Source organism: Oryctolagus cuniculus, chromosome 2 (genome assembly GCF_051225735.1).
Source record: "Oryctolagus cuniculus isolate XC-2025 breed Fujian yellow rabbit chromosome 2, ASM5122573v1, whole genome shotgun sequence".
NCBI lineage: Eukaryota > Metazoa > Chordata > Mammalia > Lagomorpha > Leporidae > Oryctolagus > Oryctolagus cuniculus.
The window spans coordinates 117,474,044-117,493,295 of record NC_142868.1 but is presented as its reverse complement, the minus strand read 5'-3'; the positions used below and the strand labels follow the sequence as shown (position 1 = coordinate 117,493,295).

General features: G+C 55.1%; 1 protein-coding gene across 7 annotated transcripts in view; it reads right to left on the bottom strand.

The window, feature by feature from the left end:
• Positions 1-19,081, bottom strand: part of BCL2L11 (BCL2 like 11) — a 49,871-nt gene extending 30,790 nt beyond the window's left edge. The window contains exons 1-3 of one of the 7 annotated variants that reach the window (XM_051836352.3): positions 16,364-16,704; positions 15,107-15,243; positions 14,855-14,944 (exon numbers count right to left, since the gene is read on the bottom strand). In XM_051836352.3, the coding sequence (XP_051692312.3) occupies positions 14,855-14,944; positions 15,107-15,243; positions 16,364-16,662 (526 nt within the window). In that variant the 5' untranslated portion in view covers positions 16,663-16,704. The other 6 variants (XM_051836354.3, XM_070068802.2, XM_089326100.1 and 3 more) reach the window with 6 other exon arrangements.
• Between the last annotated feature and the right edge of the window lie 171 nt (positions 19,082-19,252).

Here is a 19,252-nt window from a genome sequence, read left to right as displayed (position 1 = left end):
AGGACAGACAACTCCCTGTGTCCCAATATGACAGTGCCTGTGAGGGCAGGAAAGCAGCCCGGGGCCTCACACCCTGGCCTGGCTCCCGTCCGCTGCCCACACAGACCAGCAGAGGACACTGACCAAAGAGGGAACGCACCAAGAATGTCATCACCCGAGGAATCCACTGGCGGCGAGGCTGACCCAACAGAGGAATGAAGACAGCATGATTCTGGGGTGGGAGGTGGAGCCGGGCGCAGGGCAGGCGGGTGTCCATGGGGCATCCTGTGTCCAGGCACAGGCAGGATGGCCACAGACCCGGGGTGTGAGCAGCCGTGGACACCACACAAGTGCTTAGTGAGTTTTCTTTTAAAGATTTATCTGTTTATTTGAAAGGTGAGTGAGAGCGAGAGAGGGAGAGACAGAGATCTTCCATCCACTGGTTCACTCCCCAAATGCCCACGATGGTCAGGGCTGGGCCAGGCCGAAGCCAGGAGCTTCTTCTGGGTCTCCCATGTGGGTGCAGGTGCTCAAGCACTTGGGGCATCTTCTGCCTCTTTCTCAGGTGCATTAGCAGGGAGCTGGATTGGAAGTGGAGCTGCTGATACTCAAACATGGGATGCTGGCATTGCAGATGGTAACGTAATGGCTACACAACGTAAGAAGCTACACAGTCGATGACTGTTGTCCCAGCAGCCTGAACGAAGTGACCAATGCCAATCACACATGTGGAGCTTAGCAGGGCCCTGCAGAGGAGCACGCTCAACCCCCAGGACCACCCTCACATCACCCATGGAGCAAGCACGGGGAGGTGGGGTGTGTGCGTGTGGCAGTGGCAGGTGGGCTGTTAGGGACCTTGGGACTTGAAGACTGGCAGCGCCGCGTGCCCTGAGGTCCTCATCACCTCCACAGAGCCCAGGTGGGGGCTGTAGAAGCTGCCACCCTGAAGTCCCCAGCAGACACAAAGCTCCTACGAGAGCTCATTCTCCCCCACCCAGGGACCTGGCAAAGGGAAAACCCAACAGCAGAATCCTTTCTGGCAACAACTGCCCTACTTCAGCGACACAGCAACAGAAAAGGCCCCAACACCCCACAGCTCCCCTCCCCCGCCCAGATCAGGGTGAGCAGCTGCTCGCCCAGCCCAGCCCAGCCCAGCCCCACGGAAGCAGGAGCTGCTAGGACTCTGCAACCGGACGGTGTCGGCAGACGCAGCAGGTGAGAGGGCGCCTACGGCCAGGCAGGGTGGAGCTGTGGGAACGGCAGTGTCTCCATCTCCCGCGCAGTGGGAGCAGCCGATGCTCTGATCCCCTCTTCTTGGGCAGCAGTGCTGAGCTAAGTCTTCACCCCATTAGGCACGGCCACTTGACAGACACTGCGCTAGCCATACCACTGGGCGAGGACCCGCAAGGCAGAGAGCCCCAGGGCCCACTATATTCCTCCCAGCCCCGGCCCAACCCCAGCTGTGGGGTCACCCAGTGAATCCCGAGCCTCCGCCCCGTCTGGCATGGAAGGAGAACCCAGCACTCAGCACCAACGAGGGAGAACACCAGGCAGTGGGAGACAGGGCTAGCCGGCTTCCACCCCGCCCCTGGTGTAGACGGGGAGCAGGGGGTTGCGGAGTCCCTGCCTCTACCCTGTAGAAACCAGAAGGCACAGGGCAGCCCTGCACCGATCCCCCACGCCGTCCCGAGTGCTGGCAGCAGCTGGGGGGTGCCCCGCTTACATCCCCAATAGCACACAGTGGAGCAGCAGGAGCCAGGAAAGCAGCAGCAGGGCTCGGGAGGGATCCGAACTCCACTTTACCTGGCAGAAGCAGGCAGATGGCTTAGAGTTGAAACACACAATGCAGTGTAAAAGGCTGAATGGGTGGGCTCAGTAGAATGGAAATGACAGAAGCGGGGCGGGGGGCAGTGCATGGGAGGTCAAATCAGAGAAAGTCTGTGGCTGGCAGCTGGCAGTGCTGTCGCTGAAAGATGCCCGAGGCTGGGGTCTTGGCAGCAGGGAAATGGCCACAGAGGACGGCTGGGGACCTCAGGAAGGGAAGGACGGGGGTGCACACGCTGTGCTGGCCTGCTTCTCAGGATGCAGGATGGATGGCTGCGGCCACAAGGGTCGCACGAGCCGATACGTCGTGCAGCGTGGGTGGAGGTAACACAACACAACGGGACAAGGAAAACGGAGGCAGGGAAGGGGCCTAAGGGAAGCCAAGCCCTGACAACACGGTCATCAAGTCACAACATGCTGACCCCACTGATGACCAGATTTAGAATATGGTATCTAGTATGCTAAATGCCTAGAACAACCACTAAGAAATCTGCAGAGACAAAGTACTCAACACTGCAAGCAAATCAAGGTGGAATCTTTAATAATATTCAAAAAAGGGAAGAGGAACAGAAATAAGTAGTACAGGAAACATAATAAAATGTCAGACTTGTGACATTTTAACTGTAAATGGTATAAAAACACCACTTAAGACATTTTTATCTAAGTATATATCACATAGGAAACACCTTGGATACAACATACAAGTATGTATGTTGAAAATGAAAGGACAGGGACCATCGTGGTGGCATAGTGGGTTAGGCTACTGCCTGTGACACCGGTACCCCATATGGGCAGTGGTTCAAGACCTGGCTGCTCCACGCTAATGCGCCTGGAAAAGCAGCAGAAGATGGTCCAAGTGCTGGGGCCCTTGTACCTACATGGGAGACCTGAATGAAGCTCCTGGCTCCCTGCTTCAGCCTGGCCCTAGCACTGGATGGAAGATTTTCCAGTGGATGGAAGCTCTCTCTCTTGTGTGTGTGTGTGTGTGTGTGTGTCTCTCTGTAACTGTCTTTAAAATAAATTTTAAAAAAATCTTAAAAAAAAAAAAAGAAAATGAAAGGATAGGAAAACATACACCAGGTAGGCATTAACACATTAATATTAAAAAGCAGCTAGGCTAATAAGCAATAAAGTAACCTTTACAGCAACAATGAAAAGGGTCAACCCAACAAAACGATGCTACATGTGTAAACCCCAAACAAAAAAATCTGATAGGAAAGAAAGGAGGAACAGACAAGCCACCAACCACCACAGCCAGGGTCTGAACACCCTGTTCTCCGCCACTGACCCCAGACAAGATACAGAGGAAGCCAACAACACACTCCATCAGTGAGATCTACTGACATATACACAAATATGAGTGCACACTCCTCCCCCCAACAGAAGCAGAGTAAGCACGCATGGATCTTCCACCACAAGGCACGGCATCTGAGCTATCGGGCAAGTCTCAGCAAAGTTAAAAGGACCACAATCATACAGAGAATGCTCTCTAACCACCCCGGAACCACGAAGGAAAACAGTAACAGAAAGACCACAGGGCACAGTCGAAACCCCACTCCTCAGTCATCCAGGGTTACCCGGGACCTCTCAGAGGAGATGAGAAGAAAAACACGGAACTCCCTGAAAACACTGTACACCGAGACACGTGAGCTGCAGCTCACAGCAGAGCTGGGAAGGGAATTTCTATCACGAATGCTCATAGGGAAGAAAGTTCTCAGAACATTACTCTAAGTTCCTATCTCAATAAACTAGAAAAACAGAATAAACACGAATTGAACAGAACAGAGAAATGATACACCATGCAATTTAAAACAGGAAAACAGAAAAAAATCACTGTGACCTAAAGCTGGTTTAAAAAATCCATAAACCTGATGAGACTGATAGAGATTGAAAAAAAGACTCAAATTATCGATATCCGAAATGAAACAGAGTCATCACAACAGATCCTACATCTGTTTAAAAGGCAAGCAAGGCAACATTACAAATACTTTTCATACCATAAATCCAACAGCTTAGAAGATACGCATCAATTCTTTGAAAATCACAAGCTACCAAGACTCAATGAAGATGAAATAAACAACCTAACTAGTCTTACAAGAACTAAAAAATTAAATTTCTAATTTTATGTGTACTCTCTCAGCCTAGACTGTTTCACTAGAGAATGCTACATTTAAACAATCAATACCAATTTTGCACTATCTCTTTTGGGAAATAGAACGAAATTGTTAAGGTTAAAACTGAAATCAGACATTCTTTAAAGCAAACAGCTACTTAGGTCCAGATACTCTTAACAAAGTATCAGCTAATTCACTCCTCTAGCAGCACAGACAAAGAATTGCACCTGCCCAAGAAGGAATTATCCAGGCCCGGGGGTTAGACTGATCAATTTAACTGCAGCAGCCTCAGGTTCAAGGGGCTAACATAAGCGGAATGGTATCATCCTATCAGTCGGGGCAGAATGAATATCTAACACCCAACACCCACTCTACTCACGATAAAAACTCTCAGCAATCTAGAAGCAAAGCAAAACTTCCCCTTTTTAAAGGGCACGCACAAAATGCCTACAGTTCACACCATCTATGATTGAAAACAGAGGCCTTGCCCCTAGATTAGCAATAGGCACGGATGCCTGCTTGTACCACTCCCATTCAACCGTAGTATCGGAAGTTCAAGCCAGTGGAACAGGGCAAGGAGAAGACATAAAATGCACATAGGAATAAAGCAAAGGAATAAAACTCCCTAAATGTAGACTATATGACTGCATAGATCTCTGGAGAAATTTATCAAAAAAAATTCTAGAATTAGTGAATTCAGTAAGGATGCATTAGACATGAATCTCTCTCTCTCTCTCTCTCACACACACACACACACACACACTCACACACACTGCACTTCTAGATACAACAGCCCAAGTTAAAATTTTAAAATATGATAGCACCAAGGCCAGATTGTGGTTTAGTAGGTAATGCTGCTACCTACGACACTAGCCAACTCACATGGGCGCCAGTTTTTGTCCCGCCTGCTCCACTCCTGACCCAGCTTCTTCCTAATGGCCTGGGGAAAAGCAGCAGAATGGGGCCCAAGTGTTTGGGCCCCTGCCTCCCACATGGGACAACTGGGTGAAGCTCCTGGATCTTGGCTTTGGCCTGGCCCAGGCTCGGCCATTGTGACCATCTTGGGAGTGAACCAGTAGATGGAAGATCTCTCTCTCTCTCTCTCTCTGCCTGTAACTCTTCCAAATGGATAAATAAATATTAAAAAAACAATACAATACTACCAAGATGGGGCCAGTGTTGTGGTGTAGTGGGTTAAACTGCATCCCATAGGATAAACAGCTACCAATCCAGCTCCCAGCTAATGCACCTGAGAAGGCCGTGGATGGTGGCCCAAGTACTTGGCTCCCTGCTACCTACTCCATACCTACCAAATAGAGTTCCTGGCTCTAGGCTTATTGTCCATTTCAGGAGTGAAGCAACTGATGGAAAATCAATCCCTCTCTCCTTCTCTCTCTCTCTCCCTCTCTCCCACTCTGTCACTTTGCCTTTCAAATTATATATATAATATATATATAACATATATATATATATATATATATATTGGACAGGCAGAGTTAGACAGTGAGAGAGAGAGAGACAGATAGAAAGGTCTTCCTTTTTCTGTTGGTTCACCCTCCAAGTGGCTGCTACAGCTGGCGTGTTGCGGTCAGCGCACTGCGCCAATCCGAAGCCAGGAGCCAGGTGCTTCCTCCTGGTCTCCCATGCAGGTGCAGGGCCCAAGCACCTGGGCCATCCTCCACTGCCTTCCCGGGCCACAGTAGAGAGCAGGACTGGAAGAGGAGCAACCAGGACTAGAACCCGGGGTGCCGGCGCCACAGGCGGAGGATTAGCCTAGTGAGCTGTGGCGCCGGCCTTCAAATAAATATTTTTTAATTGCTCCAAAGTAAACAAAATACAGACGTTCCTTGCCTTACTATGGGGTTATGTCTCAATAAACTCATAGGAAGCTAAAAACATTAAGTAAAAAAAAACACAGAGTACTCTTAAACCTATAGGACGCACTAGCTGAGCAAGACGGTGCACTGTAGGGTGCCCGTCACTTCCCCTGGTGCTCGCAGGGCTGACGGGGAGCTGCGGCTTCACTGCCTGGCATCACGAGAGGACTGCACCACCTTATACTAGCCCTGGAAAACATCAGGAGCCCAGATTCCAAGTGTGGTTGCCACTGAACACACAGCCACTTTTGCACCCTGGCAAAGTTCAAAGATCACAAGTTGGAACCTTCTGTACTTTGTATAGAGCAAAAATGACAAACGGAAGATCCGCATGTTGAAAACGAGAACACTCTAACCGAAGAAACCAAAGCAGACCTACCTACTCGGAGAAACACGCCTGCTCGTGGATGGCAACTCGGCAGGGTGAAGACGTCATTGACTCGTCCCAGATGATCTCCAGGTTTAAGGAAATGCCTATCAAAACCTCGGCAAGCGGTGTCGCAGGACAGACAAGCTTATTCTAGAATGTCTGTGAAAAGGCACAGGCCTTAGGCTGAGGAAATTTTGGAAAGAAAGAATAAAGCCTAGGGAATCATCTACCCACTGTTCTAACTCCACTAATCAAGACAGTGTGGTACAGCGGAGGAACCGGAGGCCAAGGGCACACGACAAACTCAGCAACAGACCCTCAGGAGTGCCAAGTGACTGACAGGGGCACACGAGCAACTCTGGGAGAGAGCATTTGCAACAAACGATGCTGGAATAACTGGCATCCACAGTCAAAAAGGATGAGTACCGGCCTCAACTTTACAACCTACACATGCACCGCGAACCCAAACATACAATGTCAAACTGTCAAACTTTTGGCAGAAAATCTTTGGGGCCCAGAACGAGGTGAAGCATTCATAGACTCGACACTGAAAGCATGAACCGTAAAAGGAAAAATGGGTGAACCGGACCTAAGGAGAATTAAAAGCTTTGGGCGCAGGCTTTTGCCCTAGTGGCTTAGACACCTGTGGCTCAGAATCATTGTGTCTGGGTTTGATACTTGCTTCTGGTCCTGATTCCAGCTTGCTGATAACGTAGACCACGGAAGGCAGCGGTGAAAGCTCACGTGATTCACCTGCATCGCTCACATAGGAGACCCAGGCTGTTCCCAGCTCATGGCTTCAGCCTGGCTTATCAGCTGCCGCGGGCATTTAGGGTGTGGACTAGCTGGATGGGTGCTCTCTCCATCTGCCTCTCTCTGCTTCTCAATAAGCAAATAAATGGACCAAATTACACATGCTTGTTAAAGCATTAAAAACTTCTAGTTTGTGAACCATGTCAAAATGAAACCTCTTAGCCATGAGGAATAAAGAGGATGAAAAGCAACAGATTGGGGGAAAAAAATTTATGAATCACATATCTGACAACAGATTCTACGCCTGGAATCTTTCCAAGGAGCTCCGGACACTCAAGAGCAGGCCTTGGGGCCGCGGTTAAGCCGCTGTTTGGGACATCCACATGCCACGTCAGAGCGCCTGGTTTGAGTCCCGGCTCCTCTGCTTCCAATCCAGCTGCCTGTTTCTGCGCACCCTGGGAGGCGGCAGGTGATGGTTCAAGTGCTTGGGTCTCTGCCACCCATGTGGGAGGCCTGGATGGAGACTGGGGACTCCTGGCTTCTGGGCTGGCACAGCCCTGGCTGTCGTGGGCGTTTGGGGAGCGAAGCAGAGGAGGGAAGTTCTCTGTCTGCCTTTCAAATAGAAATAAATTAAAAAGAAAAATCCGACTAGAAAGGAGCAAAAGACAAGAAGAGCCCCTTCAGTGAGGGCGCGCATGGATGCAAATGAGCGTGCCATGAGGGGAATGCCAATTACAGCTACAGTAAGACAGGACCACACAGCTGCCAGGACACTACAGTAAGAGAGCATGCGAACGCCAGACGCTGGTGAGGCTGTGAGGAAAGCGGAGCTCTCCGCGCGGCTGGCGGGGATCTGCACGGCGCACCCAAGCTGCGAAACCGGACGGCCTGGCACTTGCACTTCTGGGCATCTGTCGCAGAGAAAGGAAAACCCTGTTCTCACAAAGACCTCCGCGGGGCTTCCCTGCAGCTGCTCACTGCCCGTCCGGCACGCGCCTGTCCTCAACCACAACACTGGCCCTCAGTGAGCAGCTGTGCCCAGCGGACAACACACAGCGTGTGACCTGATGTCCAGCGACAACTGCCTGGCCACACAACCTGTGGTGCATCCCTTCTGGGGAATACTACTCAGCCAGGAAGAAAAGGAAGCCTGGCATATATATATACACACACACACACACACACACACACACACACCTCGAATGGGTCCCAAAGGAACTGTGCTGAGTAAATGAAGCCTATTACCCAAAGCTAGCGACGGCCGGGAACAACCAAGCGCAGCTGTGAGATCGGGGTCTGGGGACGAGAGGGGTGTGGCCGTGGCTAGAAATGGGTTCTAGAAAGTGCCTTGTGAGGGAGTTTGTCTGCACCTTGACGGTGGCGGCAGCCACACAGACCTACCCCACTGGATGCAACCACACAGGGGCAAACTCAGACACACAAGACGGAGAGCATGTCAGACTGAGCAAAGCACACAGGTCCTACCCAAGCCGCTCACTGGTGGCGCCACTGCGGGACGCTGGGTGAAGGGGACACAGCAGGGGTGCAGGACCTTTCTTCTGCCAAGGGCCATTTGGATATTTATAACATCATTCGAGAGCATCAACTCAGGAATTAGCCTGCTGCAGATTTATTGCATTTTGAGTCTCGGCAGGGCCAGGCCACTGTGATTTGATAGGCGCTTCGGGGCCAGCAGGCTGGACCTTCCCCACCACTGGTACCCAGGGCCTCTTGGGATCACTCCTTACCAACGCACGCCAATCTCTCTAAAACTGGACAAGTATCAATGACTAATCGCTGTTGAGAACACTAAAGACATTCTTCTCTTGTCCCTTTAAAGTGCCCTCATTTCTCCTTATGTCCCAACAAGTGATGGTGAGGTCTGAAGGCCAGTGCTGGGTCCCCCAGGGGACTCCCAGGCAGCTCTGACCACAGGCCAGGGAATTGGGTCACTCCACTCCCCTTTCCCGAAGCTCACACACACCAGGGAGGATGAAGAGGCGTCTGCCTGGAGAGCAGAGCGAGGCACAAGGCTCACGGAATGATCAAGAGGCTCACAGATTAGGGTCACCGCTTGCACTGTAAGTCAGCAAAAGCAACCCAAGGAGCGTGTTCGTGGAAATGATGCGCCTGAGGGGTTAGGTCAGGTCTGGACGCTGCCTACGGCCCCACTGCACACCCCGGCTCTGCCATCTGCAAGACCAGCCCGCCCGCCAGGACCTAATCGCACATGTATTCCTGCAGCCACACTTGAGAAGAGGAAAAAGAATCCGATAAGATCAGTATTAAAAATGCTTTATTCAATGGCCAACAAATATGAGGGCACTTAGAAGGGACATGGAAATCAGAATTAACAGGTAAGTTTATCTTGGTGCTCAAAACCTTTGAAATCCAGGCATTTTTTTTTTTTCCATAAAATGCATTCCCACGAACTTTTGGAAGAACCCCCCTCATACAGGAAAAGATATTTGGGAGGGTGTTTCCTTTAATAGAGAAGACCTTGTCTGGGATGCCTGCACTCCACACTGGACCGCCTGGGTTTGAGTTCTGGCTCCGCTCTGGATGCCAGCACACTTGGGAGGCAGAGATGATGGTACAAGTATTTGGGTCCCCACTACCCCCATAGGGGACCCAAAAAATGGAGTTTTCAGCTCCCAGCTTTGGTCTTGACCAAGCTTGGCCACTGTAGGCATTTGGGGAGTAAGCCAGCAGAAGGGAATTCTCTGCTTCTTAGAAAAATACATAAATAAATGATTTTTTTTTTTAAGGAGAGGATGTTCATTATCTCTTACTAGAAATACAAGTGAAAACAACGAGGAGTCACTCACATCCGTGAGAATGGCTAACCATGAAAACACAGTCATGAAATGCATGTGTTGGCAAGGGTCTGGAGCAACTGGAACCTCCCGCAGCCTGCGTTCCTGGTGGGAATGCAGAATGGTACCGCCGCCTGGGGAGACTGCACGGGGATTTCAGAATCACCATAGGATCGGGCAAGTCCACTTCCGGGGACAGAGCTACAGGAATCCAAGGCAGGACTTGGAAGGCGCTTGCTCACCGTGTTCATAGCAGCACCAGTCCAGCCAAGAAACAGCAACCCCCACACACCGCTGGATGAATGGACAGACCAGATGCGGTGTGTGCACGCAGCGGGCAGCTCCTCTTCAGCCTGGGGAGCAGGGACTTCTGCCACACGCCACAAGCCAGATGAGCCCGAGGACACAATACTAAGAAAAACAAGCCGGCCGTGGACGCGCGGAGACTGCGTGCTTCTGCCTACAGAAGGTACTACAGTAGTCAACAGCACACAGGTTGCCAAGGGCTGTGGGGAGGGGGCCCCGGGGCTGGCTGCTTAACAGGTGGGCAGCTGCAGTTTTACAACATGAAATCTGCTTCTGGACACGGATGGCGGTGACGTGAGTGTGCCGAACACTCCTGAGCCACATACACACTTTGAAATAAACGGGTGAGACCAGGAGTTTTACATGGCATTTTTTTAAACCACAATTTAAAAAATAATCTGCATTCTATTTAATCCATAAATTTAAAGGACTAGCATTTCAACATGGGATCCATGTGACAATGATGTTTTACATTTTCTTTTAATAGACTACATCTCTAAAATCCCGTGTGTACTGATGTAGAGAGCACGCTCAACTGGGACTGGCCCCACTTGGAGGGCTCAGCACTCACACGGCTGCCCTGCGCACTGAGCTGGACCTCTCCTGCCATCCATACCTGACACGCCTTACACTGGATGCTGGTGATTCAAAATACCGAGGAGTGGGGCAGGGGGCAGATCTGTTTTGGCATCTCCTTTGCTCTCAACTGAAAACTGCTCTGTGCAAAGGCTAAGAGGCAGAGCCCCATGGCCCTCCACCAGTCCCTGGGCCTCTCCTGTTCATCCGGTGCTGCCGAGATCCTGCCGGACCTTAAGCCTCCCATAAGGTACCCAGGGTCTAAAGGAGGGACCCAGGCTCCATAGGCCGCTGAGCAGCACGGAATGTTACTAACGTCTATCCACGAATTCTGCTGTGCCAGGGAGCAAGTTGGTTTAAGACACTAACAGGAGCTGGCGCTATGGTGCGATGGGTAAAGCCGCCACTTCCAACACCAGCACCCCATATGGGCATCGTCCTGACTGTTCCACTTCCAATCCAGCTCCCTGCTAATGCACCTGGGAAAGGCAGCAGAGGATGGCTCCAAGTGCTTGGACCGACCCCTGCACCTAGGTGGCAGACTCAGATGAAGCTCCTGCCTTTGGCCTGGCCCAGCCGTGGCCTCTGTAGCCATCTGGGGAGTGAACTAGCAGATGGAAGATGTCTCTGTCTGTCTCTCCCTTTGACTGTCAAATAAATAAATCTTTTTTTTTTTTTAATAAGAAGTAAAAGACACTGCAAACGTGACATGTGGGGAGTTACTATTAGCCAGCACCATCCACAGCCTGGCCTTTCTCAATTCTTATTTCCAGACACAGTGACTACACTTCGGGATAAGAATATGCAGAGGATTTAACACGCTTGCTTTACACACACACACGGTGGAAAAACACTCACCAGAAAAGCACTCGGCAAGCCAGCACGTGTGGGTGATTTTCATAAGAATATTCAGGTTCACTTAAGAGATCATTTGTCAAGTTAATCCTCCCAGAGTGTAGAGAGACTGAAACTGAGGGAAAGGTTTAGGGAAACTGCAAGTGGGTCTGTCTGCCTGCAAACACACTAGCCTTCCCACGTATCTGCAGAAAAACGAGACCCACAGGGGAAGACAGGCCACTGCCACCCGGCACCTACCTGCTACGCGGCCCAGACAGGGCTTTCTCAGAACAAAGATGCAAGAACTCGCTGTTCTCCACCCCGAGCTGCTGAGCAGAAAACGACTTTGTGCCGGAAGGAGCCCCTGGCTACGGAGAACCCCTCTCTAACCTCGCACCCGGGTCCTGCTGGCCTCTCACCAGCCATAAAGACTCCTTTGTCAAAAATGGATCTTGCAATAAATTATCAAAAGCTGCATTGAAAATCTTAATGGATACGGGTGAGCAAGGAAAACTGAACAAGGCCGAAAAGATAAGAGAAACCACTTATCAACCCAGCATAAATGGGCTTTAGGCACTGAGCTAAGAGGGTAAGAATGACCAGGGGAAAAGTTAGTTACAGAGCACAAAACCGCCAAGTTTAGTCTCGGCTTTAATAAACTCACAAGTCCACCTAAGTCCTCTCCTCCACAGTAATCCTCAGCCCGCCCATACATCCTCTTCCCAAACAAAGCTCCTGAGAACCTCATACTGAAAACAGACCTTGGTATGTTAATCAAGCAAACTCCTTATAACTTATCACCTAATCCTACGCAGTATCACACCAGTTATCACGAACGTGGTTAGTACTACAAAACACCATCTCGAGACCCACTGAAGACAGTGATCTTAAAAGCTTGTCATCTCCAGCAGGTGTTTCCCTTACAACTAGCCTGTTCAGTAGCATTCGTCACACAAAAACACACTCGTGCCCGTCTTTACATTGCGAAGTCCATGCGGGGTGGGAGGTTGGCACATTGATTCAACACCCTGGGAGGCAACAGGTGATGGCACAGGTGCTGGGTCCCTGCCACCCACACCGGAGATCTGGACTGAGTTCCCAGCTCCAGCATGGCCTCGTCCTAACAATTCCAGGCATTTAGGAGATGAACCGGGGACAGGAGCTGTCTGTCTCCAAGCCTTTCAAATAAAAGAAAAAGACCAGTGCATGATCTCAACAGCTAACCTTTGACAAGGAAGGAGAAGCAATTTCCACGCACAAAGTAGCCACAAGCAGAGACTGTTGTGCAGGCATTCGGTGTAGAACTACAACAGCTTCCAGAGCGCTCACAACAGGCATACATCCATGGACCTCTACCAGCTCACTCAGTCTGCAAGAATGCCCCCAGCTGGGAGCACGCGCTTACACCAGTGGCTAAGATGCACCTGTCTCCCATCTGATTGCCTGGGTTCAGTACTCGGCTCCTGACACAAGCTTCCTGCTACTGCAGATCTGGGAGGCAGCAGTGATGGTTGAAGTAACTGAGTTCCTACCAGCCACATGGTAGACCTGGACTTTGGTCCTGGCTCCTGGCTCCTGGCTCTGGCCTCGGTCCAGCCCTGGTCATTGCGGGCATCTGAGCAGGGTACCAGAGGAAGGGAGGTTTGTCTTTGAATGAGACATACATATAATTTAAAGTGTGCTGCAGAGAGGCTCACACGTAGACTAGAGACGGCTGTGAGCACCGAGAACTCTGAAGGCTGATCGGAGCTCAGCAGTGGCCTAATTAAGGTAACAGTGGCAACAGCCCCTAGCTCCTTTTTGGAAGTGCCTGCCACATCAAGAAGGAGATGTCCAGCCAACACGTGCAGCGACTGCCATTTCTGCCATGGCTGCCAACCTCTGACAGGTGACACACCCTCCTGAGGCTGTGTCCAAAGGCTCTGTAGCACGGGCATGTACCTGCCTCCTCCAAGCCCCCCCCGCCCCGAAGGTTCTGAAGACAGGGTCAACTCCTGCTCCCAAGCCCAAAATGGGTCACTGCGTTCCAGAATTCAGGGCTCTGGTCTGTGAACTTGACTCTGCTTAGCCTCCGGCACGATAAGTGTGATTCAGATTCTAGCAGGCTCTGTCCTGGACTATACTGCTCGCTCGCTTCTAGTTTGTTTACACAGGGCAGGCGAACCTGGATGGAGAGTAAATGTGGTTCTGGTGGCCACTGATGGACATATAAACCCTGCCCATCAGGACGGACCCCTGAGACTCTCTCCTCCCCTGGTTACCACCGTTCAAAGTCACAGCCAGCACGCCCAAGGTCAGGGCTGCAAGTGCTTCTCACCTGAGCATAGTTTGCTTCAATGGCAGCCTATCTGGCATCAAAGTCAGCATTCCCGGATGACCGGAAGACCTGAGACCGCCCGCCCCTCTGCCCTAACACAGAAGGCGCACGAGCTCGCCAACTTGCCACAACCTCTACCAGCTCCGGCTGCCTCACTGGCTCTACTGCGGGCCTTGCTGGGTATTCGCACTGGCCACTCCCAGTGCCGACCCTAAAACCACCTTTAGTCCCTGAAACAAAAGCCTACAACCTAACCTCCGGAGCACCAGTCCACACCCCCGCTCCGCTGTAAGCCCAGAGCGGCACTTGAGCCAAAAACAATCATCTTCATGGCTCCGTGCTGCTTCTGCTTAGATGAACAGTTCACTTGGTTAACGTCACTCTGGAAAATGATTCACCCGTGCGCCCGCTTCTCCACACCTTCAGCTATTTCCTGTAACCGCCCAGCTACCTGGGAAGTGGACCAGCACTCACAGGGTAAGCCTGGCGGCTGAAGAGCATGCCAAGGCTACGGGCTTTAGCTTAGTGGAGGAAGCACACTCAGAACTTTCATCCCAAATGCTGATATTTGAACCTCAGCTCATCGCCGCCACCAAACTTAATGTGGGGGGAAAAACAGTGTAGGTTTGACATTTCATTTGCCATAGTCTCCATTCCCATCAAAACACAAAACAAACCGGTGGAAGGATCCTACAAGGGTTAAATGCTACTACACCTGGTGGGCGCTCGGTGCAGAAGTGACCACCACCCAGGATGCCTGCATCTCACACCAGAGCACCTGGGCGCAGGGCCCAGCTTCGCTTCCAACTCCAGCACCCTGCTAACGCACATCCTCGGTGGCGGCGGGTGATGGCTCAACTAGCTCGGTCCCTGCCACCCAGGCGGGAGACTCAGAGCCAAGTTCCAGGCTCCTGGCTTTGGCCTGGCCCAGTCCAGTCCAGGCCGTGGTGGGCATCTGGGGAAGCAACCAGCTGATGGAAAACCTCTACCTTTCAGGAAAAGTAAAATACACGTAACGTGGACGCCACACACACAGCTATGCAGACACCCGTATGCTGGCTTCGTCTTACCCAGGCTTTGCTTACCCATTGCACTGAGATAGTGGTTGAAGGCCTGGCAAGGAGGACTTGGGGTTTGTGTTGATTTGTCACAGCTCATGGGTGCCGGGCTCCTGTCTGTGTCAAAAGAGAAATACCCACTGGACGATCGAGACAGCAGGGAGGATCTTCGGACAAAGATGAAGAGCGGGGACCTGGTAGCGAAAGGGCCAGGGCTGGCCGATGGGGCCAGCGGGCCCTGAGGGCTGCCGTGCGCACAGCGGTCGCCTTCCGGATTACCTTGCGGCTCCGACTGCAGGGAGGTGGGGGCCCCAGGCCTGAGCTGGGGCGGCCTCTCCGCAGGCTGCAACTGTCCACCTTCTCTGTCACACTCAGAACTTACATCGGAAGGTTGCTTGGCCATTTGGTCGTTTTTTCTGTGAATAAAATAAGTAAATAAATAAATAAAGCTCAGGTTTTATTTTTCAGCTCAAAAACGCGTAGTTGGCCAACTTTCACCTACTCATTAAAAGTTCTTAAAAAGTTCAAGCGCTTGGGGGTGGGGGCAGCACTGTGGCACAGCAGCTAAAGCCACACCCTGTAGCACCCACATCCCATATGGTTGCCAGTTCCAGTCCTGGCTGCTCCACTTCTTATCCAGCTCTCTGCTATGGCCTGGGAAAGCAGTAGAAGACGGCCCAAGTGCTTGGGCCCCTGCACCTGCGTGGGAGACCGGGAGGAAGCTCCTGGCTCCAGGCTTCGGATTGCAGCCATCTGGGGAGTGAACCAGCAGATGGAAGACCTCTCTCTCTCTCTCTGCCTCTCTGTAACTCTGCCTTTTAAATAAGTAAATAAAATCTTAAAGAAAAAAAAAAGTTCAAGCACTTTAAAATGAAATCCTAGATAGGAGCAAAAAAATGCACCCAGAACGAAAAAGCCCCCATGACCTCAGTTGGAACTCAACTCCGCAGCCCCAAACAAAATAGCGCCCCAGCGTCCAGGGCTCAGGCGCACACACAGCAGCGGCTCGGCTGCACTGTACCGGCATGTGCTCCTCGCGCTAGACAGACCCGCACCAGCCCGAACTCCCAGCGGGCTGCCCAGCGGGCTCTGATTTCCCGGGATCAGCCGGCGCTGCAGCCCAGGGCCAGGCGCAGATGCAGCGATTGCAGGCGGCTGGCCGCGTTCCCCGCTCCGGCCCCATTGTTCGCCGAAAATGCTGAGGGCAGCAAGTCTGGGGAAGGTTTGGCAGCGGCCGCAGTCGTAGTAAGTGCGTCACAATAGAGTTTGTAACTCCGAGCGCGGCTCGGCCCGGCTGCGGTGTTCCCCGATCGCCCTGCGTTCCCGCTCCCCGCCCGCGCGCCGCGCCGAACCGGAAAGAACTTCTGCACGGTGCGGCGTTCCTGCGAGGCGCGCGCCTCCGAACGGACAAACCCCCGACCCCCCCACCGTCCCCGGAGCCTGCCCCGGCAGCCCCCTCCAGCAGAAGTTCACAGCTCGCTCCGCACGCCAGGCGCCCGAGACCCTCCCCGTGCAAAGCAGGCAAGCAAAACTCACGTCCGCCCCTTCCCTTCCGAGCGTGGCGTCCGCGCCCGGGCCCCGCGGCGTCCGGCCCGCGCCCTTCGCCGACCCGGCGCCCCCAGACCGTCACCACGAAGGCGGCGCTGGAGACAAAGCCCGGCGCTCGGGCTCACAGCCCCCTGGGCAGCGCAGAGCCCACGCCTGCCCGCCCGTCCGCTGCCGCCGCCGCCGCCGCTGCTGCGATCCCCCGGGTGGCCGAGGGCTCCGCGCGCCGAGCCTCCAGCCCGCGCCGCGCCTCCAGCCCGCGCTGCCCCGGCCGCCGCCGCCGGGAACATCCTCCGCCTCCTCCCGCTCCTCCCCTCGCGCACTGCGCCCGCCGCCGCCGGCACCACCGACCTCCCCGCGCCGCTGGCGCCGGGTGCCCGCGCTCCCAATTGGCCCGAGCGCGATCGCTCGGCGCCGCAGCCAATCGGCAGCGGAGGCGGAGGCGGCGCCTACGGGTCAGGCCGCCAAAGGCGAGGCGATTGTTGACAAACTCGCCTCCGAGCGCCTCTCCGCCAGCCGCGGCGACAGCCCTGGCGGAGGCTCCGGGGGGCTCGGCTGCCCCGGCCTCCCCTGCGCCCGGTCGGACACCGCGCGCGCCTCGACAGCTCCCGCCGCCGCCCCGGCAGCCGGTCACCTGGAGACAAAGCAGGAGCCGCAGGGCCGCCGTCACACCCCGTGCCTTAGCCACTCGCCCCTAGGTTCAGGCCGGTCGGAACGAAGACCTCTGCGGTCGCCCCGGCCGCGGTGGCAGCTCTCTCCAACTTTTTCCCCCTTTCTCCCGCGCGCAGCGGGCCAGCCCCAAATCAGAGCGCGCACATCCATGTCCCCACCCTCCGCGACGGGCAGGTTCTCAGCCCGCAGCGCCCACCCCCGGGGGCACGGCCTGCAGCCCACGGCGCCTCCAGCGGACACCGCAGATGGGTTATGGGTGCGCTTGGGCACGCTCGAACTAAGACAGCCCGGCCCCGCGCACCGGGCAGGTTTTGCCAGCCGGGGCTCGTGGCCCTGGTTGTAAGGGGAGGCCCTGGAGCTCTCGCTGTCTGCGGATCGTGCGGCTTGGCACCACCCGCAGCACGTCCACAGACCGAGCAGGGACACCCCCAGGCGTGTCCGAGAAGGCGAACGCAGAAACTGCTCCGACTCCTCGGCTTGAAGAGGTAAAAGGAAAAGCCCACTATCCTGTTAAGTAGCCACCACAGTTCCGCAAACCCTCTGCAACCGGCCGCGCGCTCCAGAAAAGCAGAGCGCCGCTCGACCGCAGGCCGCGACCCGCGGCCGGGCAGCGAGATCTCCCGGCTGCGCGTGCGGGGCTGGTACCTCAGAGCGGACCCCAGCGCCCAGGCCAGCGCCTCTCCACCCGGGTCCGCGACACTGCACCGTCGCGCACCAGACCCCGGCCCTAGCCACACTTCGGCCAAGGGCATGCAACCCCTGCGCGGATGACCCTTCCTGTTGCCGGAGAGGGGACACGATGGGCACCAACGCCGCCTCCCGCTCGGCGACAAGCGGGACGGAGACGCGCGCGTCTGCCCGCACGTGCGCGGGAAGCGGGCGGTGGGTGGAGCCGTTCGGGCCCCTGCGCCTGTCTCCCATCCGTTCCCGGCCCGCTGCCCGGGGTTCAGGCATTTTTACCTTGCGCTTCTCAGTCCGAGAATCAGAGTCAGACATTGGGGGGAGGTGGGTCAGGGGAAGGGCGCCGAGGCGGTGGCGACGGGATCGGGACGGGCCAGGCAGTCCGAGGCGGTGTTGGCCGCAATGGGGCAAGGCTGGCAGGGTGGCTAAGAGGATCCGGCAGCGGCAATGCTGGATGGAGCGCTCCGACGAGCTGGAGATGCCGCGGCGGCGCCGAGCGAAGTGAAACCAGCGCGGCCTTGCAAGCCCAGCTCGGGCTCGCCGCCCCGCGCCCGCGCCCAATCACCGCGGGCCCCGCCCCCACACCCCGCCCCCGGCCGGCGGGCGCGCAGGCCCCGCCCCCGTGGCGCCCGGGCGGCCGGCGCGTGCAGGTTCCCACAGGTGAGGGCGGGGGAGGGCCCGCTGGGGGCCCCGCCGCGCGCGCTCGCAGCCTTGCGCGCCGCCCGCCCCGGCGTGTTTACCCTGCGGGCGGCGGTGTGAGCGCCCAACCCCCACCCCGAAGGGTGACATCGCCGACGCGGGCCGGGGTCGGCCTCTCGGAACTATCTGGGCACGCTGTGAGGGGCTGGCTCCGGGGCAGGTGCCGGGGCTGGGGTGGCCCTGAAGAACTCGCGGACGCGGGGCTGGATACCGTGGCTCTGAGCTCTGCGGGCGCCAAGGAACCCCGAGCAGCCGACGGCACATCCCCTTACCCACCCACCCCGCAGCCGCGCTCGGCGCGGGCCCCGCAATAACTCTCCAACTTTTGTCCCGCTCTCTGTGGGCATCGAGAGACCCCGAGCCCGTGGTGGGAGGGGGAGTCGAGGGAAGGGGCCAGGGGCTGAAGTCAGCAGGCGTCTTCCCCGCAGCCCTGGTGCGGGGCAGGATGCGAGTGTGCGCAGAGCGGATGAAAATAGGGAAATGAAAAAAGGACTCGAAAATGAATCATTTGAACAAAAAATAAAGACACCGAGGAGGGCCGCCGACCCCAGGTGCGGGAGAAGCCTACACCCGCAGCTCGGGGGAGACCCCTGAGGTTTGCCGAGCGGGAATCCCTGGAGGAGGGAAGGCTGACGGCGATGTCTGGACCACGCTGGGAGAACCGAGCGGAGGCGCGACTTCTCCCGCCGCTCCTCCACGCGTGCCCCTGACCCCTTGTCCCGCGGAGACCGAACTCCGCGCCCCGCCCTGCCATCCCCCGGCGGCGCACCGCGGACCGCCGCCTCCCTGGCACGCGGCCGGTGGCCTGACCCCTGCCGGCCCCTAGCG